Source organism: Mya arenaria, chromosome 15, assembly GCF_026914265.1.
Source record: "Mya arenaria isolate MELC-2E11 chromosome 15, ASM2691426v1".
NCBI classification, from domain to species: Eukaryota; Metazoa; Mollusca; class Bivalvia; order Myida; family Myidae; genus Mya; species Mya arenaria.
In genome coordinates, this window is record NC_069136.1 from 52,782,717 (window position 1) to 52,810,550 (window position 27,834).

The 27,834-nt window shown below is 35.1% G+C and overlaps 1 protein-coding gene across 1 annotated transcript; it reads left to right on the forward strand.

Moving 5' to 3' along the window:
- The first annotated feature begins 3,100 nt into the window (after positions 1 to 3,100).
- LOC128219876 (cullin-4A-like) lies at positions 3,101 to 27,473 on the forward strand. The gene is made up of 21 exons (XM_052928012.1): positions 3,101 to 3,501; positions 4,137 to 4,356; positions 6,753 to 6,822; positions 7,348 to 7,421; positions 9,325 to 9,487; positions 10,533 to 10,622; positions 11,800 to 11,882; positions 12,881 to 12,948; positions 14,160 to 14,278; positions 14,973 to 15,048; positions 16,532 to 16,660; positions 17,280 to 17,384; positions 18,004 to 18,114; positions 18,673 to 18,758; positions 19,793 to 19,900; positions 20,676 to 20,789; positions 21,404 to 21,509; positions 22,243 to 22,316; positions 22,652 to 22,750; positions 23,638 to 23,790; positions 24,578 to 27,473. Exons 1-21 carry the CDS (start codon positions 3,228 to 3,230, stop codon positions 24,671 to 24,673), a joined length of 2,418 nt encoding a protein of 805 aa, XP_052783972.1. The 5' UTR covers positions 3,101 to 3,227; the 3' UTR covers positions 24,674 to 27,473.
- Positions 27,474 to 27,834: the final 361 nt, after the last annotated feature.

Sequence of the window (27,834 nt, forward strand, 5' to 3'; positions counted from 1 at the left end):
AAATAGTCCTAACTCATCTATTTCAACAGACATAAGCAAGTATCCTTTATCTCATCTAGGTTTGGCATTAAATGTTGAATGTTCAAACTGACACTGACATGCAATCCAGTCTATTAATGAAATTGAATTTTCCACATTACTATCACTAACATGCGAACAAGGAGAACATTGCATACCAGCAGCTAATAACGACGTATTTGAGTTTAAATTACACTAATTATCACTAGAATTGTTAAATGAATCTTGTAATGGTGATTTGCAGCATCAATTGCACAACTGCATTTGTTTTGTTTTTTGTTACAGCCACTGCGCAAAATTTCTAAATATTTAAATTTATTTGAACAGTTATATATATATCATTAGTGAATGCCAGTCGCTGAATTCCTATCGTAGTCTTTGGTGCCGTAGGTGTTTTGCGGTGGCATTCACTAGTCTTATTGTTTTTTCTTCCACAGATTGAACAGAAGAAATTACAAAAGACTACGTTTCTGTCCGACGTATTTTTCCGGTAAGATAGCGGCCCTGCAATACCCCGGTCACGACGTGGCGTTTCGGTTTTAAGCACAATGCAATTGCCTTTATTCTAAGAGTCAAAGTGCCGCACCAGGAAAGATGAGGACTGTCACGTAGAAATTATTTCCTCACTGTCGAAGAATTTTATTTACAAAATAGAACTGATTGTGGGTTAGACTTACAAAATATGTATATTTTATTGTTGTTTGCCGGTGATATAGCTGTTCTTTGAGAAACCTCTGAATATTTACAAATGTCGCTAGATCGTGTATACAAATATTGTTATACCATTGCTTAAACAAAATTTTAGCAGAGGTCGTACCAAATATAATGAGAAATAGGTTCATGCAAATGAAGATGTCGAAATTGTTAACGTTTATGACTATTTAGGTGCAACATTGGCATACATTGTTAATTTTAACTTTAATACTCAAACTTTGAATGGTAAAGGTTTAAAGGTATTTGACTGTTTGTTGTCAAAATTTAAAAAAGTATGAATGTAAACCGAGCGTAGCTTAACAGCTATTTGATGAGTATTTTGAAATGCTGATTCAAACTGAAACAATGGTGATTATAGAGTTATTCATTCGGTCAAAGAAGATGCTATGTTTGACATTGATAATGTTAAATCAATTTGGCTTAGCAAAGTTAAAAACCTTTTCAAACCATATAGATTTTGTATTCGCTGCCTTGAAGTGCAAATAAAGAAGATGTACTTTCGTCAATCGTATAATTTTCTTTGCATTCCACACTCTTTGCCGGCAACAGTTTTACTACGCAGCGTAAAGTAGTGCGAAGTAGAACCTTTTGTATAAGAATGTAGAAATAGACGAGCATACGAGCAAACATTTGTTTAAATTATGTTTACAAACGCTACAGCGTTCTTATATCGATCAGGTACGCCACGTAGCTTTTTACTAAAATCGAATAACTTTGCGCGCAATATGTTACGACCTTTTTATTCTATCAGAGCTGGCATGTATAAATATAATTGTTTTTTGTGTATATGGTAACATCGTAACTAATATATCAGTCAGTGGAAGGAGAACCGTAAAAATTATGTCGGTCTTTCTTTGCACGCCCAAAGTTTGAACATTTGATTTCCTTTGCCAAAAAATAGTTTCAAGAGCTTTCCTTTTATACGAAAATCTTAAGAATCGGTCCACACAATTCAATTCAATATACATATCCATTTTCTTTGCCTGGAATTAAAATGCATGACCGCATAACACGGTATTCCATATGCAACATTGTCCGCCTACGTAAAAACAAACATGGTCACATCATGATCGTAAAACAAAGCATACGGAAATATCACCTGCCTTTGTTTTAATAAAGCCTATTTATATTACATATCCAGTATTTATAGCTGCAATTGTAGCAACAAGTACGGCTATTGAAATACAATCTGCTGACATTACTAACTAGAAATACGACTTTCTTTGTTTCTTTTCGGACACATGGAATAAGGGTTCCATTTTGAAATAAATATGCGTAATGCTGATGCGGAAAGCATATACGGAAATCGTATTAATCGAATCTCGGACTTTCATAGAAACGTATGATAACTTGTTTTTCATCGCGGTGAAAACCTCCAGTGCGTTCAGCGCTTTGATTATTATGTAAGGGGTAATGTTTAACAAATAAATAAAACAAACTTCATTTCTATTTCCAAACAAGGTACAACAGGTATAACAGACGTACATTTACACCAATGGTTAAGCAGTGTCAATGAAAATGGTATTTTAACTGTGTATAGAGTACTTAATACTTCATTCGAATATGTATTTTATTAGGTGATATTGTGTCAAGAAATCCAATAAATGCTTTTACAAAATTACGAATACTGCTCTAATATTTTAAGAATATATGCTGGTTGATATGAAATAAAATAACGGTAATCTTTGTCAAGTGTGGTAATATAAATAGAATAGAGGATGAGTTAAAACAATGGTTAAAATAAAGCACAGAAATTTAAACCAGGGGCGGGTCTATTAATTGATGTTAGAGGTTTTAAGATGTTTATAGTTATGGCTCGATAAAATGACAAGCTTAAATTGTGTACATCGGGTACCATGAACTATTTTGATGCTATTGAAAACGTTCCAAAATGTGCTTAGCCATTGCGGACAATCGAATATAATAATATCACTACCAGACAAATTTGCAGTTTTGTCAAGCACTTTATTTTATTTCCAAATTTGCAAAAATCGAGACAGAGTAACAGCACCTGGTTTATAGTTCCAAGGTAACAATAAATGAGTACAAATGTATCGCCTTATTGTCGGTTACAAAAGCTCACCATTGACACGTGCACCATGCACTTTCATTTCTCTGTAAAGTGATCTACGATAGCATGTCACAAGTTCGAATTTCATCGAAATTTTATTAATCCTGTTTATTATTGCTATTTTCACAGTTATATCAAACATCAAATAATAAAAGTTTAAAAGGTAAGTTCATTGCTTAGTTTATCATTCTGTTTAAACATTTAGTTGTGTGTAGCCCTAAAATTGGTTCGACATGATATGACTACGAATCGAGAAAGGGAGACTACTTTTGAAGTAAGAGTTAATTCCCTTGGAGAAAATCGACACGAGCCGCCATATTTGCGGAAAATTCATTACAAAGACAAGATATGACCGAAAGAAAACACTAACTTACGTTAAAGTTTCCATTCTGGAAACGGCCAACTGTTGGCCACTAAGAGATGAATGCCTCTCTCAAATGCAAATAAGCGTGTTCTGCATGAACAGCAACGTAAAGAGGACGGAAAGGTTTCTAAAAAGAGGCGACTGAGCGACGCAGATTCTCAACAAAATAAAAAATCTAAACCTAACCCAGAGGACGTTATGACAGACTCTCAGAAACGTGCTAATTTCTCAGCTATTCCAAGCCCTGGGAGTAATGGGGTTCACAGGCATGCAGCTCCCCTTGGAACTAGCAAACCAGGGACAACAAAGAAACTAGTTATCAAAAATTTTAAAGGTCAGTGACAGTGAAGGAAAATATTAAATATTGTGACTGTACAAAGTTACATAAGTAATTAATTTCAAGTATAATATATTTCCATGTATTTTATTCTTTATTAAGGAAGATTAAATATGAAGTTGCCGCTTTGTTGTGTGCATTCTGTCTGCTCCTTTTATATATTAAACTATTTTTAATAGAAAGGATGTAAAAAAATAAATGTACACCCATTGAACCAACAAGCAATGACGGAGCACATGTTTAGATCACATACTCTCAAAACAAGGTCACAGCAGTCAGACAGCGGGGCCAGAGGATTACGTTAAAAAATGCATTTGAAGGGTTTACATGTTAAAATTTCCAGAAATGTATAGGCCAGGCCTCCGAAAACAATCAATGCAAGTAAAAAAAAAAAAAAAATGACATATATATATATATATACATTTTTGTTCATCGCATGTATTTAGCTGGGGTACAAAATGCCTGAGGAAAGCTCCGACTGTCAACCCAAATCTGGGAATTACTGCTAACAGAAAAAATTCTATCAAAAAAAGAGAAACAGCCTACAGCATTATCTACTGTTTACATTTTTGCCAAAATTATTTTCTGGCATAATATTACAATTAATGTATCTTCATTTATTTTATTTTCAGAGAAGCCAAAATTACCAGAGAACTATCAGCAGGAAGCATGGGGCAAGCTACGGGAAGCAGTGGAAGCTATTCACACGAGGAGAGCAATACGCTCAAGTCTCGAAGAACTGTATCAGGCTGTGGAAAATATGTGCTCATACAAGATGTCATCAATGTTATACGAACAGTTGAAACAAGTCTGTGAATCACATGTGAAGTGCAACATCTCAAAGTTCTTGGAATATCCTTTGAAAATATTTATATCGTAGTCTGGGGCTTATACATGCATGATTTTAATTCAATAGCTTAATATTATCTAGAAATCATAATATATGTACCCTAGTGTATCAGGGTCCTTAAAACAGGCAAGTATACCGTATGAAGAAAATGGGCCAGCCGCAGGCATACATGTAAGCAGGGATTCTGCGATCGCATCCATTCAGTTAAGGGCAGATTTTATCAAAAAAGGTCAAGTCTGATTCCGATTTTGTCATTATAGATTATTGAAATAATATAGATATATACATGATATTGATAAATATCATATAATAAAAAAAACTGAAAATATATAAAAAATATTCATCAATTTATTATTATTTTAATGAATCAATTTGCTTAGGTATTAGATATTTGGTTATATTTTGATGAGTAATAGTTACAGACAGCACCCACAACTGGAGTTGTTGATATACACAAAGCTGTATTTGTGTAATTTAATCACTGGTACGAGGGGTGCTGCTGACGTAACTGTTTTGTACTATGTTATCAAGTGTTGTATAAGTAAATAACCTTGTAATTTATCTTAATTGTGGTAATCGAATAACTACACGGCATGGTTACGATCATTCCAGTGGATATCAGTATGGGAGATATTGTATCAACAAACACAAACTGTCAAAGGAAACACTCAAAAACATGGTACAAATGAATTTAGTGCATTGAATGATTACTTTGATAATTAACTTTATCCTGTCACTTGCATAGAAATCGGTCCAATAACAAGGTGACTGTAAATTTTAGTTTATTAGGTTAGTTGAACACGTGATGTCTATCTACAGTCAGTTGGTCATGGTACCATGAAAGGGGACTATTTTTTATTCTGAAATGTCGGTGGAAAAGCACAAATTATGTTCTAGTATCTTATCAATAGTCCGCCAACAACCGACCTCAACAATCACTCGTCCATCACTCTGCATAATAATGACACTGGCAAAACAAACGACCAGAAAATCTATGTGACGTGAAAATCTTACCCCACCCGCAAACACTGGAAACTGCGCAGCATTTAATGATAGTTAATTCTATTTCTGTGGTGAATGACAAAATCTCACAACAGAAATGAATTATCTCTTCACCGGTGCAGTTCTGAACATCCAACACCATCACCATAAATTAAATGCATTTAAAATGTGGCGATTGTTTGTAAACACACATGATCTTGAACCGTGACCTGTGTAATGTACTCTGTGACTTGCGGAATAATTGTTACATTATCAGATAATGTTTGGTGACTGATCCATGTTTGTGCACTTTGAAAAGCTTTTCTATGTTTTGAATTGATTTTTACATATATTGAAATGCAATGACTTTGACAAACAGTTGTTCTCCTTATTTTTAATACATAATAATTTTAAGGTTATTTAAAGTGTTTAAATAACAAAGTAATAGGATAAATAGAATACTAGGTTAGTGCCGTGGATGGAGAATGTTTATCTGGCTCGGCTGTGGAATTTATCGGGTTTGCCTTCGGCTCACCCGATAAATTCCTCCGCCTTGCCAGATAAACTTCTCCATCCACGGCACTAACCTAGTATTCTCTATAAGAGTGTCTGTAGAATTATTTTTTTGTCAAAATTTGGACATTTTAGTTGCTAACATGAATACGTTTTGATGTTAATAGCAGAACTATATATTGACTGCTCCAATAGGATTGTATTCTATAAAATTTAAAACTAAAATAATAGCAACTAAACATACAGGTTCAGGTGCCTTGTCTGATTGTTAAAGAAATTCATCACAAATACAATGTATAGTGTTACATCTGTCTCTCAGTTCTAGAGCTTTCAGATGTTATGTGAATGTGTATTATAGACAATTACATAGCATTAAAAGTAACCTGATACTAAAGATTGCAGGGGAAGAAAAGCATTTATCTTGGTTTCTTTTATTCCTGTTTTAATAAACAAATTTATATCTTCATATTTTAATACAGGACAATCTAAACAGAATATATTTTCTCCCACCCCAGATAAGTAGATCCAAATATTTGGCCATGCTGGAAATCCTTATCTTGCCCACAGGCAAAGTACCTGTATGTAAAAATAAATTAAGATACATTTTTACCATATTTTGTTCAACAGAGGTGGGAGAAAAAGCATCTACCATGGCCGCTTATGTAAGATATATTCATCCCAACCCTCATGCAGGTTGTTCTGCGGAAACAAGATTAACTGATTTTCCATTTATAAAACACCCTATGCGAGTGTTGGGATGAACCTATCCTAAACAAGTAGCCGGAAGATACTTATAATCTTTAAGGCTGGATATAGGGCCAATTTTTAGCCCCATAAGACATTTATCAGAAGGACAGCCCTGAATGATGTTTACATGTCAAAGTTTGTCCTTAACCCTTCCTACAGAAAACGTAGGTTATGAGGAGTTCCTGAAGAAAATAGATAATTGTTGGCAAGCCCATTGTCAACAGATGGTAAGATTATATTGGAATTTATAGAAAAGAGTAATAAACAAGGATATTCAGGCTCTATAACATATTAATCTTGTTTTTTCGCCTAGTAGCGCCTTCAGCTTTTCAAATGCTGTTACAGGGTTTTGTGGGTTGGGACTTTGTTCTGCTCCCATTTGAAAATAATGAAATTGCGATATTAACTATCCAGAAAGGGATAGTGTTCAAAGCTACTTCTGTGCAATATCTGGCACAGGTATCCATGTAAAGACTTCACTATGGAACATCAACGTAAAATTTGGCTTATATTTAGGCCATGAGTTAAATTATTAAGGTATTAAATGTACTAATTAATTGTTAAATGTTCTTTATAAAGCATCATGTTAATTTATTATTCTGAATATATTTAAACATGGTTGTACATGCAAGAACCCCATAATATCCAGTTAGATTTATAAGCAATGATAAATTGTGCAGCAGAAAGAAACATTTGCTCAACAATTTTAATTGTCTGCTTGATTTCAAAACAGGTGCCTCCTTACATTTCAGATAATGATCAGAAGTATATTCCTTTTCCTAGATAGAACATATGTTTTGCAGAATTCTGCAATATTGTCTATATGGTAAGTAGAAACTGTTTCCCTGTTGCTAATGTTATTATTTCAGTGTAGGGATTGTGCTCTCATGTTTTGCTCTAGCATGATTGCTGTGTATAGAAGAGATGATAAATTTCAGGATTTAGATATTTTAATTTCAGATTGAAGTTGATATAAATGGCCTTTTAAAAACTTCCAACAGCATTCTCAGTCCCTTAATAACTCTGGGGCCTAAAAACAGCAACATTTGTTTCGGGTTACCCGACCCTACCCACAAAATAGGCACTGACCTTACCGTTTTTATATCCAGCTAGAATTTTTATGCCCCCTTTTGAAAAAAGTGGGGTATATTGTTTTGCACATGTCGGTCGGTCGGTCGGTCGGTCGGTCGGTCGGTCTGTCTGTCTGTCGGTCGGTCGGTCGGTCGGAATACCAAATGGTTTCCGATCAATAACTTGAGAACGCTTTGACCGAGGGACCTCATACTTGGTATGTGTATTGGTCATCACCAGCAGATGAACCCTATTGATTTTGAGGTCAGTGGGTCAAAGGTCAAGGTCAGTGTGACCTTTACATGAAAAACGGTTTCCGATCAATAACTTGAGAACGCTTTGACCCAGGAACCTCATACTTGGTAGGTGTATTGGTCATGACCAGCAGATGAACCCTATTGATTTTGAGGTCAGTGGGTCAAAGGTCAAGGTCAGTGTGACCTTAACATGAAAAACGGTTTCCGATCAATAACTTGAGAACGCTTTGACCCAGGGACCTCATACTAGGTAGGCTTATTGGTCATGACCAGCAGATGAACCCTATTGATTTTGAGGTCAGTGGGTCAAAGGTCAAGGTCAGTGTGACCTTTACATGAAAAACGGTTTCCGATCAATAACTTGAGAACGCTTTGACCCAGGAACCTCATACTTGGTAGGTGTATTGGTCATGACCAGCAGATGAACCCTATTGATTTTGAGGTCAAAGGTCAAGGTCAGTGTGACCTTAACATGAAAAACGGTTTCCGATCAATAACTTGAGAACGCTTTGACCCAGGGACCTCATACTAGGTAGGCTTATTGGTCATGACCAGCAGATGAACCCTATTGATTTTGAGGTCAGTGGGTCAAAGGTCAAGGTCAGTGTGACTGTAAGCTGAAAAAAGGTTTTCTGATTGTCCATATTTTATTTTCTTATATAGTAGACAGTAGAAATTTATATGTCACTAAATGCATGAGTTGAAGTATCAGTTTTCAGTGAACATCTAGTTTAATTATGCCCCCCTTCGAAGCAGAGGGGTTATATAATTGCTTTGCACATGTCGGTCGGTCTGTTGGAAGACCAAAGCTTGTCCGAGTGATAACTCAACAATTCCCGGACCTATGGTCATCAAACTTGACATGAAGATTAGGTATGACCAGTAGATGACCTGCCTCATATGCATCCAATGACAAATCAGCTGTCATTTCAGTCCATGCATATTTCATTCAATTGTCCAAATATTTCTGGCAACTTGGCGCTCAGGGGGCATAATGTTTGACAAACATCTCTTGTTATTTTTATAAGTGAGTGTTTTGATATGAAGAAGATTACTATTAATTACTATTACTACTTAAACACCATTCTCAGATGATGACAATCCTTAATCAATTGGCCTTGGGGTCCCTCGTACTTGAACTTCATTTTCAGGATTAGGGTTTTCAGTCGGCTATCATCGTTGGTTTATTTAGAAAATATGTGTCACTGCCTGTGAATAGGACTCTGCTGTCTATCTTTAGAAATCATTGTCCATATAAATAAAACTTTGTTTTTGTTTTTTTTCGGAATTTTTTAAATACTCTTCAAAACCCTATTTGTAACTCAGTATATTATTTATTCTCAGATTTAAGAGTACTTAGTATTTTCGTATGCATGGTCTAAAACAATTATTTCATGACAGGGATATGGGCCTAGACTTGTTTCGCACACACATCGTAGGACACCGAATTGTGCAGAATCGAACAGTAGAAGGGCTGTTACAGTTGATTGAGCGCGAGAGAACTGGTGAGGCAGTTGATAGGGGCCGTCTCAAAAGTCTTCTGCGTATGCTGTCTGATCTTCAGGTATGGTATTTTATCTATGTATTAAGTATTGATCACAAATATAACATTGTATTAACATCCGTAAAAGCAATTTTTCTTTTCCGCATTAAAGTTGGCTTTCTGAAAAGTGGTCATAAATTTAATGTTGTCAGCGGCATAAAGATTGGTCAAGTTTTGTGTTTTTGTCATTTTTGAAGTCAACGATCATCACTGCCAGTACATGTTGACAATTATGGGCTTGTTAAGCTAAGTGAATAAATTTGAAGTTATTATCAAGATATATAGGATTTAATGTAAAAAAGATAGAAGGTGGAAGAGGATGACCTGAATCTGAGTGCATGGACAAGCTGTGTGCATGGGCAAGGGTTGAAGGGGACAAGGGTTAAAGGGAAAAGGGTTGAAGGGGACAAGGGTTAAAAGAGAAAAGGGTTGAAGGGTCAGAGGGGACAAGGGTTGAAGGGGACAAGGGTTGAAGGGGACAAGGGTTAAAGGGAAGAGGGTTGAAGGGGACAAGGGTTTAAGGGGACATGGGTTATAATGGAAGAGGGTTGAAGGGGACAAGGGTTCAAGGGGATAAAGGTTGACGGGGACAAGGGTTCAAGGGGATAAAGGTTGAAGGGGACAAGGGTTGAAGGGGACATGGGTTGAAGGGGACAAGGGTTGAAGGGGACATGGGTTGAAGGGGACAAGGGTTGAAAGGGACAAGAGTTGAAGGGGACAAAGGTTGCAAGGGAAGAAGGGCTGCTAGGGAAGAGGGGTTAAAGGGGACAAGGGTTGAAAGGGACAAGGGTTAAAAGGGAAGAGGGTTGAACAGGACAAGGGTTGAAACACATGGAAAGCTTAATTTATGCAAGGTTTGAAGGGCATAGTCTTAGAATTCCATGTGTTTCATAGATCTATTGCAACAGTAAATATTATATAAATTGTTTGTTTCATTCCACATGTAATAACTGTTCGTCATGGACTGTAAAACAATGTAAAATAAGAAAGGGGTCAAAGATAAACATATACCTATTACACTATATAAGTTTCAGCGAGCATGAACTTTTCTTCTGTATTTGACCAGATCTATGTGGACGCATTTGAGAAGCGCTTCCTGGAGGCAACAGATGACCTTTACCGGGCAGAGGGGCAGCGACTTATGGAGGAGAGAGATGTATGTCAGATTTAGTTACCTTGTAACAAAGGCTGTTTAACCCTTTGCATGCTGGGTAAATTGTCGTCTGCTCAAAAATGTCATCTGATTTATTCTAAATTTCTTTCAATTTACTTAAAACTTTGGGGATATATTGACTGAGTGGCAAACAGCTTGGAACCTGACCAGACGCCGAGTTACTCGGCGTCTGGTCTGGTTCCAAGCTGTTTGCAAAGCCTTTAAAATCGCCATCAGCAGCCTAAGGGTTAGATGGTTATCCTGATGACCAGTTTTTTAACATCTCTAAACAAACTTGTCATTGTCAAAAGATTTTTAAGTTAAATTTTGTTTTCCATATAGGCTTTTACACGTATCCCAAAATAGAAGATTCAGATCATTTCAACACCCTCTAAGCTCTTAAGAAGGATTGAAAATAGATGATAAAACTTGTCCTATACGTCCAAAGTCTTCATTTATATATTCCCTTCAGTTTTTTTAGCCCTCATATCGGGGTCATCCAAATGTACATTCCCCAGTATCACTTTAAATTTCTATATTCTTTTTATGTTTTTACTCAATTTAAAAGCACTTTCTCTCGTAAAAGATGCTCATTAAAACTGTTGTGCAAAGAAAAACACTCTATAGCCAAGAATATAATGACATAGAAGAGTTGGAATCATATCATGCTCTTATGTGGAAAAAACGGGAGATTGATCTTTGAGATATTGGCGATAGTATATATAGAATCACTGATATATGATCAACTTTGATAATGATTTTGTCAAAGGTTCACCTTCCTATTTTTCCTACAGTGTTTTCTGCATCATTCTGATCTTCAAAAATAATGATTATTTTATGTCAATGCTTTATTTCTCCCCTTTTCAATGGTCAAGAAGCTGTCACATGACAAATGCTATGATAAAATAAGAGTCTGGAAATAGAATAAATGTTGGTGACGTTAGTTCGTTAGTGTAAATGGCATTTAGGGAAATGAATTCTAAAAACACACAATTTAACACAGATTGATGTTATCATTGTATATATATCCTGTTTTATGCACCACAAAAAGTAATATTTACCGTCACTTTTATGGTCCATAAAATTTGTTACCTTTCTCACCATCCGTCAATAACTGTATACTGTATCTAAACATAAAGCAAATGTACATGTATATTCGTTATCAATTATGTGCCCACAGGTGCCTGAATACCTCCATCATGTGGAAAAGAGACTGGAAGAGGAGAATGAGCGCCTGCTGCATTACCTAGACCAGTCTACAAAGTATGTACAAGTTATACATAAAAACCTAGACCAGTCTACAAAGTATGTGCAAGTTATACATAAAAACCTAGACCAGTCTACAAAGTATGTACAAGTTATACATAAATACCTAGACCAGTCCACAAAGTATGTACAAGTTATACATAAATACCTAGACCAGTCTACAAAGTATGTACAAGTTATACATAAAAACCTAGACCAGTCTACAAAGTATGTGCAAGTTATACATAAAAACCTAGACCAGTCTACAAAGTATGTGCAAGTTATACATAAAAACCTAGACCAGTCTACAAAGTATGTACAAGTTATACATAAATACCTAGACCAGTCCACAAAGTATGTACAAGTTATGCATAAATACCTAGACCAGTCCACAAAGTATGTACAAGTTATACATAAATACCTAGACCAGTCTACAAAGTATGTACAAGTTATACATGCATAATTACCTAGACCAGTCTACAAAGTATGTACAAGTTATACATAAAAACCTAGACCAGTCTACAAAGTATGTGCAAGTTATACATAAAAACCTAGACCAGTCTACAAAGTATGTACAAGTTATACATAAATACCTAGACCAGTCTACAAAGTATGTACAAGTTATACATTAATACCTAGACCAGTCCACAAATAATGTACAAGTTTTACATACAAAATTACCTAAACTTATGTACAAAAACTGGACCAGTCTACAAAGTATGTACAAGTTATACATAAAAACCTTTAGGATTCTTGATTTAACGTCCCCAGTACTAGATCCCCTTGAATAAAAATACTCTCGATTTGATGGCAACAGTACTGGGTCATCTAACATTTCAAGATTCTTGATTTAACAACCCCCAGGTAATTGGTCACATAACATCAGAGGATTCTTGATTTAACAGTCCCCAATTACTAGATCACCTGACATCATATATAGGTTTCAATCATTTTAGAAATAGGTGATCGACTTTGATTAATTGTGTGTAATATTTTAAAATTTTATGTTGTTTCAGGAAACCTGTGATATCATTGGTGGAGAAGCAGCTGTTGGAACAGCACATTTCACAGATGCTTCAGAAAGGTAGAAATGGGATGGGCATGTGGGGGAGGGTTAGAGGGAGGGCTTGTAAGGCAAGCACCTATTTGTCAATTATTTGTCTGAGGAAAGATTTTTTTACCACAATGAGGCATGTTTTAGCCATATTTGTTAGTCTGTTTTTTAAAGAAACGAAGATGAACTGGCATAAAATACCTTTCAAGGAAAAGGAGAAGATTTGTTTCATACTGAATTGAGACGACACATATTTAACATTGTTTAAAAAATTTGTAGAACTCACAAAAAAAGAAAGATAAGGCCAAAAAAAAAAAATAGATGTGTTTCTGGTGGCCCGACCGACCGTATTTTTTTACCGCCGACCGTAATTTTTTTATGACCCTTCGACCCACGCCGACGATGTTCTCGGGTTCAAATGATAATTAAGACGACAACGATATTAAAATTCGTAAATGTTAGACGGCGACGACACAAATTATTCGCCCATACTTTAGCTTAGCGTCAAAATGGCGGCGTTAACGGATGATAACAATAATATCTCATCTTTTTTGATCGCTATAGAGCTTGCGGCTTGCGAACACAAGCCGGGATCAAAACAAATCAAAAAAGTCCCAACAAATGCTACTATCCGAAATATTTTTGAAGAAATCCATGGTCAAGAAAAAGGGAAAATCGACGCACAAGTTTCGGTAAGAAAAAAAACTAAAAGTGTCTCGAGTCTTTGATGATTCAGTGAAACGTGAAAAGTAGTCTGCATTCTGAAGCAATGCAACTTGCAATTTGTGGGATGTTTTAGACACTCTCCTTTCATATGAACATATTATTATACATCAGCCAAGGGCATATTTAATTCAATTGGTTTGCAGTATCCCTGTGATTCCAGCAGGTGTGCAAGTTTTGATTTTACACCTCATATTTTATCTGGATGTATAAATGAGATGAAGAACCAAAATTATGATCCGATAAAAGATTAAAAAAAAAAAAAAAAAAAAAAAAATCCCTACCTACCGACCCTCTTTTTTTTGACCATGCCACCAGAAACACATCTATTTTTTTTTTTGGCCTAACTGCCAGTCTTGCTATTAACACTTGAATAAATACAGTAAAACTTTAAATAATTACATTTATGATTCTCTTTTGGGCTAAATTGTATGTATTGTAATACTCGTAAAGTGTTCCTATAATTGCAATGAAATATATAACCTATATGGACATAAATCATTTTCATCTGTTTGTAGGATTAAACCAGTTGCTATCAGAAAACCGGATCTCTGACTTAACACGAATATTTAACCTGTTGTCTCGTGTAAAAAACGGCCAGAAAGAATTATGTGCTGCTACTGCACTATATATCAAAGTAAGTTCATCGATTTTGTCTTGAAAGTTCAGCCAAATGTGTATTCTTTATTTATTGTTCTAGGACATATGTATATATGTTGGTGAACAAATTCAACACAGTATTTTCCTAATTTTTAGCAACATTTATTTTAAATCCCCTCTACTTTTCATTATTTATTCTCATACAATTTCATCATTTAGTCTATTTTCTTTCATCTTACCAAATTGTATTGTACAAACATTGCTAGTTTTCTTTATAATAAGCTTTGAAAAAGGACAATTTTTCACTAAGATTGAAATTTAAGTTGCTTTATGAATATGGACACTGGTTTAAACAGCTGCATACACATGTAGTGATTGTTACATGTATAGATACTGTACCTCACAAATTATTGTTTTCAGTTACTGTAACATGTATATATAGCATAACTCACGATTTAATGTTTACTTCTGTGGCCATTTCATTGATTCGATCACTTTTCCGAATTCGCCTAGCTCTAACCTTTTGGAAGTAAAAAAAAGTTGGTGAGGGGTTTTCAGATAGATGCTGGATGAAAATATGGAATTTTCATTTTCTGGCCTTACTTAAAATAACTTGATAATATTTTCATTTTTTTCTAGCTAATTTATCAGATGATAATTTTATTTTAGTTCAAAACAAATCAGCCTGACTTGTGTACATGATCTAAATTTGTATATTTGTGTGTTTACAGAACACTGGTCGTATGATAGTTCTGAACACCAACAATGATCCCGACAAGGATAGAGACATGGTCCAGACAATGCTGGGTATGTACTGTTTGAAGCTCTTAATGGTTCTCCTGATGAGGTCCCTAGTTAATGGGACAGCCAGAGTACGATTTAGCAGCTTCTTCATTGTTTACACACACTTGACGTCATAGGTATCTGTGTACTTATAACTTTTGCGTACATGGCGGATTATATTGGAAGTTTTGAATGAGGTGGACTCTTGCTTTGAAAAAATAAAACAGCTTCGAGAAATATTAAAGTTGTGACCAATACTAAATTCCTTATGGAAATACTCATCGTAGGCAACCATGGCATTTTCCTCCGTTACACTTCATACATACCTTGGGACGATTGACTGACAAAATCTAGTTTTAATGAATATGCATGAGGCAGGGTGGACAACAATTTTTTCCAAATAATTTACATGTTACAATTAAATATTTTTAATAACCTTGTTCAGTCGGTACCATCGTTTGTTGAGTTGTCTTGACTACTTGATTCCTTCAGTCAATTTTTGACCAGGTTTTCACATAGAGAAATCTGGCTATTAGAATGACGAACATTGTTGTTCAGGCGGGCAGGCGGGCGGAAGTTGGCCGGGCAGCGTCAAACTCACCTATGAAACTGAATTATTTCAGTAAGGGTTGACATATCTTGACCAAACTATATTCTATGGGCAATAGGAAGAGTTTATGGATACCTTTCATGGGATTGCATTTGGGGTCCCTAGGGTCAAGGTCACTGTTACTAAAAATAGAAAAAACAGTTGAAACTGAATTTCTTTAGTTAGGGTTCACATATCTTGACCAAACTTGGTCTATAGGAAGAGTTTATGGATACCTTTTATGGGATTGCGTTTGGGGTCCCTAGCATCAAGGTCAAAGTCACTGTTACTAAAAATAAAAAAAACATTTGAAACTGAATAACTTGAGTTAGGGTTGACATATCTTGACCAAACTTGGTCTATAGGAAGAGTTCATGGATACTTTTCATGGGATTGCGTTTGGGGTCCCTATGGTCTAGGTCAAGGTCATTGTTAGTAAAAATAGAAAAACGATTGAAACTGAATAACTTTAGTTAGGGTCCACATATCTTGTTGTGTTTTGTCAGACATAATGTCTGTTTGTCAGACAGAATGTCTGACACATTTTAAACTTTCGGGAAGTCTGGTTAAATGCATAGAATCTTTGGCAAGTTGCACACAATCAATATTATTGTTTGAGATAATGTCAAAATTCCCTGGTTTTCTGACTTAAATCCGCTGGGTAGGTCACCGTCAATATGAAATGTATTAAGTTCATTAAAAATGGACTTGGTTGTTCGCTGCCTACAATATACATGTTTATCAAAACCTGTAATTTAAGCCTGGAAAAAGTTAAAATATTCTTTTCCAATGACTGAAGCAGCAGAAGTTGTGATCCCATAACTATAGATAACGGTATTCATATTGTTATACACAGAATATATTTATGTTCTCTTGAAAATTGAGTGTTTTATGAATGGATGTAATTTTATTTTTCAGATTTCAAAGACAAGATAGACAATGTAATTAGCACATGTTTTGCAAAGCATGAACAGTTTATGAATGCCATGAGGGAGAGTTTTGAGAGCTTCATTAACGCCAGACAAAACAAACCTGCAGAGTACATAGGTAAGTTTAGAAAGCCATTTGCAAGTGGGGTGTTACTCTTACAGCCATATCAAAATTCTGCCGGAAAAGAAGTTTGCATTTTTAATTCGTTGTTGGATATTCCAAATGTGATCAGATGTATCATCGCAAATCACTTATCGGTAATGACCATTTAAGTGGGTTTAGTGTGGCTTCATAGAATCAAAGATAAGTGGCAGTGTCTGAGGTATACGTGTACTTAATATAATGATATATATATATAAATATAGTAAAAATGTATGGAATGAATTAGAAGTGGCCGGTTAAAGTTGTCTGTTGAAAAACAGGTTGCTGGTAGACCAGTTTATACTGTATAAGGGCTTTAACAGCATAAGTTGGAAGAGGTCAGATCTTTTCATTTTGATATTTTTTGAGAATCATTCATTCAAAATAATGGAAGATTGACATTCAGTTAGTAACAAATGGAACTATAACATTAGGACAAACAATAATAGCATAATAACTTTTATTTTTAATACAATTTTTCAGAATGTAGCCAAATTTCAGCCTCTGCTAAAAATAGTGAAAAAGCCCTGTGTATGTATGCCATTTATGAAATAGGCTTTTTTTACACCCCTCCAAATCTTTGTTGTTATTGTAGCAAAATATGTGGACAACAAGCTGCGAGCGGGAAACAAGGAGGCAACAGAAGAAGAGTTGGAGAGACTGTTGGACAAAATCATGGTCCTGTTCAGGTTCATACATGGTATGTATTGGTTGAATGCATGGGATCCGGTTCTGTCATGGTGTGAATCAGGTTCTTGGTGTGTGTCAGATATATGTAGGGGGTGTGTAAGATTTTAGCATGGTTTGTATCAGGCATTTTGTGTTTATCAGTTTTATGGGGTGTGTTAGGTTTTAACATGGAACGTGTGTATTTACATGGTTCTTGCATGGTGTGTATTTACATGGTTCTTGCATGGTGTGTATTTACATGGTTCTTGCATGGTATGTATTTACATGGTTCTTGCATGGTATGTATTTACATGGTTCTTGCATGGTGTGTATTTACATGGTTCTTGCATGGTGTGTATTTACATGGTTCTTGCATGGTGTGTATTTACATGGTTCTTGCATGGTGTGTATTTACATGGTTCTTGCATGGTGTGTATTTACATGGTTCTTGCATGGTGTGTATTTACATGGTTCTTGCATGGTATGTATTTACATGGTTCTTGCATGGTGTGTATTTACATGGTTCTTGCATGGTGTGTATTTACATGGTTCTTGCATGGTGTGTATTTACATAGAGTGTATAATATTGTAGCCTATTGTGTATAAGCTTCTTACATAAAGTGTATGTGATTGAAATGTTCTTGTTCCAGGTAAAGATGTGTTTGAGGCGTTTTACAAGAAGGATCTTGCCAAGCGATTGTTGGTGGGCAAGTCAGCCTCAGTGGATGCAGAAAAGTCCATGCTCTCTAAACTTAAACAAGGTAAAAGAACTTGAGACCATGAAAGAACTTGAGACCATGCTATGAATAAGACAGTTTTCTTCTTTTAAAGTGTTGAAATATATTCTTGTTTATAACACTGTGGCTTACCAGGATGTTTTGTTGATCAACCACAGCCATAGGTATCTATTAAACATCTTGCTCATATGTTTCTTAACAAGTCATCATTTTGTATAGATTGCTTTGCAGTCTACTTTCGTTAAAAGTAAAAAAAAAATGATGAAACAAACAATTAACTTAATAGTTTAGATTTATTAATGATCTTTCGGGTAGCTCTTCTGTTATTTTTGAAGTTATTATCATATTTTTGGCATACAATTTTTTTAAAATTGACCTAAAAACAATTGAAGATATTGAAATGAAACTTAGTACACATGTTGCCTGTGTCACTATGAACATGCATTGCAAGACCCATAACTGTGGTTTCAACTGCTAAGTTGTGCCCCTTTTTAGACTGAAAACCCCCGCATACAAACATTTTGGTTTGCTCCCCACTGCTCGTTTTTCCCTTCGTAGTTCTTACCTTGCAAATTCTTACAGAATGTGGCAGTGCTTTCACAGTGAAGCTGGAAGGAATGTTCAAAGACATGGAGCTGTCCAAAGATATCATGCTGGCTTTCAAACAGGTATCCTTCACAGTTTCTATAACTTGAAACTTAATTTAAAGGGACTAGACACCAGGTCCCATTTTCTCGAAACTTCTTAAGTCCCTTATAACAGGATTAAGCTAAAATCACTATTTTTATTGTTCTATAATATGCGTTATATTTACTTCTTTAAGAGTTTTTAGAAATTATATAAGAAAAATCTGTACGCTAATTAGAAGAAACAGATTTTCATTAATCAAAATCCATTATTAGTATGTATTATGGCTAATTGAAATAAGCGACTTAAGCCTGTTTAGCTTAAGAAGTTTCGAGAAATCGGGGCCAGATGATACAATTGCAAGAAAAAAAGATAATTGTCAAAAACTTGCATAATTTGACATCGTTGTGTGCAACGTATTAAATCTTACTTACTGAAGCATCACATCTGTAACGACACATGTATCTTTCATACGTATTTTGCGTATTTTTCCAATTTGAAATTTACTGGGGTTGTTTACCACAGAAATCCAGGTTAATTTAATAGTGTCTGTATGAGTATCTGTACTAATCATGTAATTTTTATATGCTGAATATTCACACTTTAAACCAGGAAACTATTACTCGGTATGCGCTAATTTTAATTGGGTAAATTCAGCTGAGACAGCAAGAAAAAATATTCTTCTAATCATGTAAAATGATGTCTTACCGGCCTTATACTACCTGGTATTGACAATTCTATGCTTGTATTGTTGAAATAATGTATTTGCCGATTGGGACCATCTGGTGTCCAGCCCCTTTAAGTTTCAATCCATAGTCTTGGAGGATATTCGACAGTATAATTGAAATAACATGGAGAGTAACTATACGAGACATAATCGATTTTTTCCAGCCAGAAACAATTTACGAATTGATATAATGGCTTTAAATGAAAATTCAATACTTCTCTATTTCTTGAAGCTGGGAATGAACAAGGCTTAACAAGTTACATATTGTAGAACTTCATGGTTTTCCAATGACTAGAATGGTACTGAATAATGCAAAGAGCATGAATATTGTGTGGTATTATTTTGCAGTCAATCCAAGCAGAGAAGACTCCCACAGGTCTTGAACTGACTGTGAACATTTTGACGATGGGCCACTGGCCAACATATACACCCATGGAGGTCCATCTGCCACCGGAGGTACGAGAACTAAAAGTTACCATACATTCGGCATTGATATCATATGTTTTGCAAATTTCTTGCAAAAACAATCGTTTGCATTTTCATTCTGGAAGAACTATAATTGGTTCTGACTTTCAGTCTTCTAAATAAGTCAGGTACCATCATACTTTACCCTGTTTGGTGAAGGAATGGGCCATGTCTTAACATATCCATTTCATTCACAGGGGAGTGTTTTCTTGAACTAGCAAACACTTTATATCCATATTATTGTAAGATTTTCTTGGACAAGTCTTGGAAATACAATCATATACCAAAATTGGGGCTTGATTTGGTCTGGAAGGCTTGTTTTCTTATCACTAAATACATGCCATTTTTGGATGATCACTCAAAAGTCAGAGGTTGTGTGAGTTTATAACAGCCTATCAGACCTAACTGTCGTAAAGACTATTGCTGACTTTTATGACCTTCTGGTGGAAAATTCTTGATGATTATTCAAGATTGTACAAGAGGGTCATGCCATAAATAAAAAATGATTAAAGATAACGTCATTAAAATTGCCAACAAAATCAGTTACTGAAATCATGTTTTAGGAATGATACAGAAAATAGTGTTATGGGTACACACAAGAAGTCACTATAACTACCCAAACTTTGCCTGATGGATTACCCCATGAAGGTCCAGGTATTTGTACCCTGTTTTTAGTGGTCACTGAGACTGAGCACTGAGATAACATCCACCTTACAATAAATGGGTTACCACTGAGTAAATAACTGATTTCTTATTCTCCTTACAGATGGTGAAACTGCAGGAGGTGTTTAAGAAGTTTTACCTTGGCAAGCACAGTGGCCGTAAACTGCAATGGCAGCCAACTCTCGGGCATTGTGTACTGAAGGCTGGCTTCACAGGGGTAGGTTTCTCCGGTTATCTTTACAGAGAATTTGTTTCAAGATTGATAATTCTTCCTTGGCAAACATAGTTTGCAGTAAGCTCCAATGATAATAAACCCTTAGGCACTGAGCATTTACTGGGGTAGGTTTTATCTAGGTGTGGTAGATTAACCTTGGCAACACATTAGATTCATATTTAGTTGTAGACCACTATGAATTCTGCATTCTCTTCTTGTCAAAGCCTTAATAATGTTGGCTGATGTGGCGACATATCAAGGCTCTGACAATAAATAACAACTATAACCTTCTGCCATAACAAAAAAAAACCTTCATGAGATTTAGTATGCATGTTAATCGTGGCAATGTGTACAGATATAGAATGTCCTGTCCCTTGGGTTTAACTGTTGACTGAGTATTGTCCTTGTGGCTGAGAAATATTGGCAAGCATTGGGATCCTTCGTTTAAATACAGTAACCAGTTATTTTCAGATCTACACATTTTTCTTTTCTTGCGTGTTGTTGAATGTTTTACAGGATAAAAGCAAGCTTTGAACAAAGAAACCAATCAAGATATTTTAAGAAATTGTATGTACTGTTATTTTCAATGTCACAGGTGTTATTTACTGTTTTTTCAGGGTAAGAAAGAGCTGCAGGTGTCCCTATTCCAGACCCTGTGTCTGCTGCTCTTCAACGAGGGAGATTTGTTTTCCCTGGAAGAGATCAAACAAGCCACTGCCATAGGTACGCTTTTCATCTCTAAAAAAAAATTTCTGAAATTTTAGCTTGTCAGTTAATCAAATAAACTTGGCCATAACTCAAAATGTTTTATGATATTCAAATGAGTTTTGGTACACATGTTTCCAGAGACAAAAAACACACATATATAACTCTTTCTTTAATAACGATTGAGTATAGCCCCTTGTGTGATTAAAAAGATTGGCGTTCACTCCACGTTGCATATTGTTTTTTAAAACAGATTTGAACCATTTTCATAATTGGAAACAGATGTGTACACTTCTCAGTTTCAAACAAATTTGTATGCTTAAATGTGCACAAAGTTGAACAATCATTAATAGTTTCATTTTTGATGAGAATGCTGGATTTGCTTGTTGACAGTACTTCGCAGAGTCAGGTCAAAACTGTTACTTTTGGGCTTGAACAAAAATCACATATTCAGATAAATCTTAGTTAATGTATAAACTTCATGGTATGTGTTAGTAAGCAAAATAAGCCCATTCCATGAAGTTTATCCATTTAAAATCTTAACAAATGCCCCATGATTGGTCAATATGCTACTTAAAGCATAATGAAGTTCAATGTATTTATAGCAAAACTAAGTAAAAACCAAAAAAAAGCTATTTACTGTTCCTAGTTGCCAAATTAAGTTGTATTTTAAAGACCACAATAAATTATGAAGAACACTTGATATGTTACCTAGAGTTGAGTGGAATGTGAATGTATTAGTGTATTACAGAGGACAGTGAATTACGGAGAACTCTGCAGTCACTTGCCTGTGGGAAGGCCAAGGTTCTTCTGAAGGCTCCTAAGGTATGGACATCAGAATACTTCAAGAATATTAGGCCAGGAGCCATATTCATTATGAATCTTATCCTTAGACATGCCTCAGTGCTCAGTGATTCCATTCAGTTTATTGGACAGTTTTTTTTACAGTCCAATCAAAATCCTTTGATTATAATCTTACAATTACGGTAAGTGAAACTTTCTGGTGGTTTTTGAATACAGCCCCAGGAAGAGATATTGAAAGATTTTACTTAACACTGATTTATAAAAATTGGTTGTTGGTTTATTTTATTTATTTATATTTTTTGTACAAAAAGAAATAATGCTATGGTCTAACCCCCCTATGGTTGTTTTATATTCAGGGAAAGGATGTAGAAGATGGTGACAAGTTCAAGTTCAACGATGACTTCAAGCACAAGCTGTACCGTATCAAGATCAATCAGATCCAGATGAAAGAAACGGTAAGATATCTTGCTGGAATAAATGTACAGGCTACTGTTTACATCATATTAGTTAAACTGTTTTAGAAAGAAAAGGGTTCAATATTTTTGTAATGCTGGTTTAGTCATTGCCTTCATTATTTGTAGTTGTGCTGAGACTTTTAACCTTTGACCATAATAAAAATTACATGAATTAAATACCATTGTTACCAATGACGATATGCACATGTGGAGCAGGGTGCATAACTCTGGCTAAAAAATTGTTAAAATATTTTTCAAGTTATGTCCCTTTGCTTGAAAAGGAAACTGGACAAATGTTGGCACATACACGCTTGATGCTCTTGTTTTACCCCACCCTACCCTCCCAAGGTCACATTTAGTGTTTGTTCACAATGGAATGCTGCATATAAGGACATAGAGTATAGGTGGTCGTGTCTGGACTTTAACTTCCTTTTGTATCGACAGATTGAAGATAACCAGATGTTTTTGACCTAATAAGACGACATGTTGCATGCAAGACCTGTATCCCTATCTTTTAAGGTCAAGGTCATAATTAGTGTTTGTTCACAATGGAAAGCTGCATATACAATCTAAGGACATAGAGTTCAGGTGGTCAGGGCTTTAACTTTTTTATACACTGACCCTGTCAATGTCACATTCAAGGTGACCTGCGGCCACCTCGTCTTCAAGTAACAGGCCCATGAATTGGATTTTTAATCTTTAAGCAAAATTGGGGTTTGAAGAGCTAATTTTTCACACATTTATTTTTGGCTTGAACTGACTTGAGAAATTCTAAGGGGTATTGGTCATGCATTTTTCTGCCATTCCTTTCCTGTGATGTAGCTCTAAGAAATATTGGCACATTGCATCGGCTATTGTAATTTATATAATGCCACTGTTCTTTACAGCAAGAGGAAAACGTGAGCACCACGGAGCGTGTGTTCCAAGATCGGCAGTACCAGGTGGATGCGGCCATTGTACGCATCATGAAGACGCGGAAAGCACTCACACACAATCTTCTTATCTCCGAGCTCTATAACCAGCTCAAATTTCCCGTCAAAGTGCGTAATACTGCTTTAGAAATATTACAATAAAAGCTTGATTCTCACATATGCTCGCCAATCCAATTTAATTCCAATGAAAGTGAGATATTTTAAAAATATGACTAAGATTTTATTTTCATACTTTCTGTTGTGCTGTCTGTTTATGTTCTTTATGTTGATGATTATTTTGTACTACTTGTCAAAACTTAGCGTCAGATTTGTGTAAAAACATTGTGATAATTGACAAACCCTCGCTATCTTGTAACACTTGGTGATTTTTTTTTTCGTGAAATCGTTAGTTTAGACATATATATTTTACAATGATTGTGAAACAAGATACTACAACATTATATTAATCACTCTTGTTGGCACGATTTTGTGCGAGAGTGTGGTCTTGTGTTTTGGGGGAAACCGGAGTCCCTGGAAGAATGATGACCACATACCAAACTCAAATGTGCTAAGTTTAAAATTTGTTCATTTTACAACGATTGTGAAGAAAGTTATGATAACTATTAATGTTGCGCGAGAGTGTAGTCTTGCATTGTGAAGGAAACTGAAGTCCCCAGAGGAAACCGACTTGTCTGGCTTGGTGACCACAAGCCAGAGTCACATGCGCCCAGGCCGGGAATCGTACCCAGGTCGCCTAAAAGAGAGTGCTTTAACCCATGGGCTTACTAAACATTCAAGGCAAAACCTTTGGTCAACACATGTGATTTTTGTCAAGAACTTAATATATTTTTCAAAACTTGGGGATTATCATTACAGATATGTGGTTTATGTCATAATCTTGTGCTTTGTGTTTCAGCCTGCAGACCTGAAGAAGCGAATTGAGAGCCTTATAGATCGGGATTACATGGAGCGCGACAAGGATAATCCGAACTCCTACAACTACGTCGCATAGTTTTCCCCTTCTGAGGATAATTTAAACTACAGCTTTGTTGACTTAGGATAATCCAACCTCCTACAAGTTTGTTGTCTAAAGATCATTCAAACTCTTACAATTATGTGACATAGTTTTCCCCTGAGGAAAATACAAACTCCTACCCTTTTGTCGCATACATCACCTAGTATTCTTCCTGCTAAGGATAATCCTAGTAACAACTATCGCCTAGTTTTCTCCCTTTTAGGATAATCCATACTTGTACAAGTACATCGCCTAGTTTTTTTTTACCTCTAAGGATGATCCAAATGTCTACAACTACCTCGCCTACTCTTCTGCCCTAATGATAATCAGAACTAAAGCTATGTCACATTACGTTTTCCTACTACTACATTTGATCCACAGTATAATTCCTACTTCTAACAAATATGTTGCCATCTTTTCTATATTAAATGGTAGTTATAAATTAATGCATTGACTTCTGTACTTACTTAAGCCTCAATTAATTGAAACACCTCCACTTTCCAGGGTTGTCTGGAAATCTTTATATATAATATCTTTAGTGGCACAACGAGTTACAGACTTATTTAATATATCCACGCTCAGCTATATATTTTTATGCATTGAAAACAAAACCTTGAAGTAAGCAATTATAGTAAAAAGTATGGTTGATAAAGACATGCGTTCTCTTTGTCTTAAACAAACAAACATCTACCCACTGATAAAGGGCTAGATTGGGCCTCTTTAAACGATCTTTCTTGTAGAATGAGGGCTTTGAATTTGTTTACATTTAGTTTATATGCCATGCTGACTATCACGGGAAGTTGGTTTGTATTAGACTAACACTATGAAAGACTTCATCAAGTGTTTGAAAATTGTTTATAACTTTCTGAGATATTTCTGCATATTTGTTGTATATGAATATTCATTGTTCTTTTCATTATGTTATATTATGCCAACTTAAACCCATTATCTTCTTTTTCTCAGTTATAGTTTATTTGTGAAACCGTATTGAAATAACTAATTTGATCCAGTTTCATTATTCGGTATTCTTTACAATATATTTATTCTTAATTTTCCACTGATAGAAGTTGAGAAAGTAAAAGTAAAATGTGCAGAACTAATAAGAACCCAAAACAGTAAACAGTAAACAGTGACAGTTGATTTGTGTAATGGTTTATAAAATAGCTGTGTATTTTTTTTATAAAATAGCTGTGTTTTGTCTCAGTTTCATTTACGATAGAAATGCCTGTCAATTATTCAAATGAAAGATAACTTCTTTGCCTCAGTTCTGTATTCAATACAAGAATAAATGCCTGTTAATTTGTTGAACTGGATAAAAAATAATAGTAATTTGGCTCGATACTTATATGGTAATTCTGAAAAACAGAATGCCTGTTAATTTGTGGAACCGAATGAAAAATAACTGTCATTTGTTTCAGTTTCATATTTCTTTATTAAAAATGATTTGTTTCAGTTTCATATTAGTTTCCAGAACAAGTGAAATGCCAGCTTAACTTACTTTAAAGGCTGAAACTGACATGTTTATCTTGTTAATATTTAGATTGAAATACATTTACCGTAGTTGTGCTAAGGACAGTTAAGGGTATTAAATGTTTTAAAACGTGATATCTAATTAATTACACAGTGCTATAAGTCTATTATTTACATAATTTTTTCGAAGTTCATTTTCATATCTTCCAACGTTCATGATAATAATTCTATATAATATATCAAAGATTGTTAATGATTTGTTTTGTGTAATTCAGTTCTGTATGCTTTAAATGTAGATTTGAATTTAATTCACATATCTTGCATTCAGTTAACAGATTTGAACGATTCCAAGATTTTATTTTGCCTTTCACTCTGTAAATATGCTTTTGTTTAAATTTTGAAACGAATATTTTTAGGCTGCCTAATACTGCACTTGATCTATGAAATAGAGTAAATGTGTATTAAAAACCTACACGTTTTTTAAAAGAATAACTGCAGAAAAAGGTACTGTCTAAAATGATGTTATAGTAGAAGCATGTTAAAGATTGGTATCACAGTTAGGCCTAAAAATACATTTGGTTCGGGTTACCCGACCCTACCTACGAAAAAGGCACCGACCCTACCGTTTTTATAGTCAGTTGGTAAAAAAATGAAACAAATAAAATGTTTTTTTTTTGTTTTTTTTTGTAAGTGTGATCTCATGTGTAGTTTAAAACATTGAACGCTTTATACAGAAGATTACTTTAACACCATCCTCCAATGATGAAAATAACGTTCTTATATAAAGCCTAATAAAAAAGCCTACCTACCCTGCCTTCTGGGGAAAAGGATGTAACCCTAACCAAACCAGTTTTTTTGCCTTACTTTTATCGGCTTGTATATAACATAAGCAAACCTCATAACAATACTTAGGCAGATGTTTAATATCCAAGGGTATGCTTGGCGGTTTGATATACTTAGAAAAAAAGGCTTTAATGTTTGAAAGAGTCACGACTAAAATGATATTGTTTTGTATTGATGGATGCTTTATGCTCAGTCTTTTAAATAAATGTTGAAAATAATTGAAGGATTTTTATAGTTGCTTTGAAACTTAGTAGAAATAATTTACGATTGGACAAAAATAATTATTTCAGTTATAGATGTGTTTGGTAATGTTGAAATGTGCTTTCAAGCTGTATTTTGCAATGTGTTTGACAATTTCTGCATATATGTACTTGTATATTTGCACATGATTTGTTACATGTACATAGTGTACATACCGTATTTTCTTTCAATTGTCCAAAATTGAATTTTGGTTTCATATATTAAAGATAGTGACGAAGGTGTAGTTTGTCTTGTTTATTCTCTATGGCCTTAGTTTAAACATTATGTATTGTACAACGATTGTGAAGAAAGCTATGATAGCTTATACTAAATCACTCTCGTTGGCACAATGTTGCATGAGAGTGTGGTCTTATGTTGTGGGGCAAACCGGAGTAGCTGGAGAAAACTCACTTTTCCGGCTTGGTGACCACTTACCAAACTCATGCGCCGAGGCCGGGAATCGGACCCTGGTCGCCTAGGTGAGAAGCGCTAGGGCCTTATTTTTTAATATAAAATGTGTCGGTGTGTGATTGATTGTCAAGTTTGTTACCACTCGATCACGGATTCGCCACAATATAAAAGAAGTATTTGTGATTATTATAGTT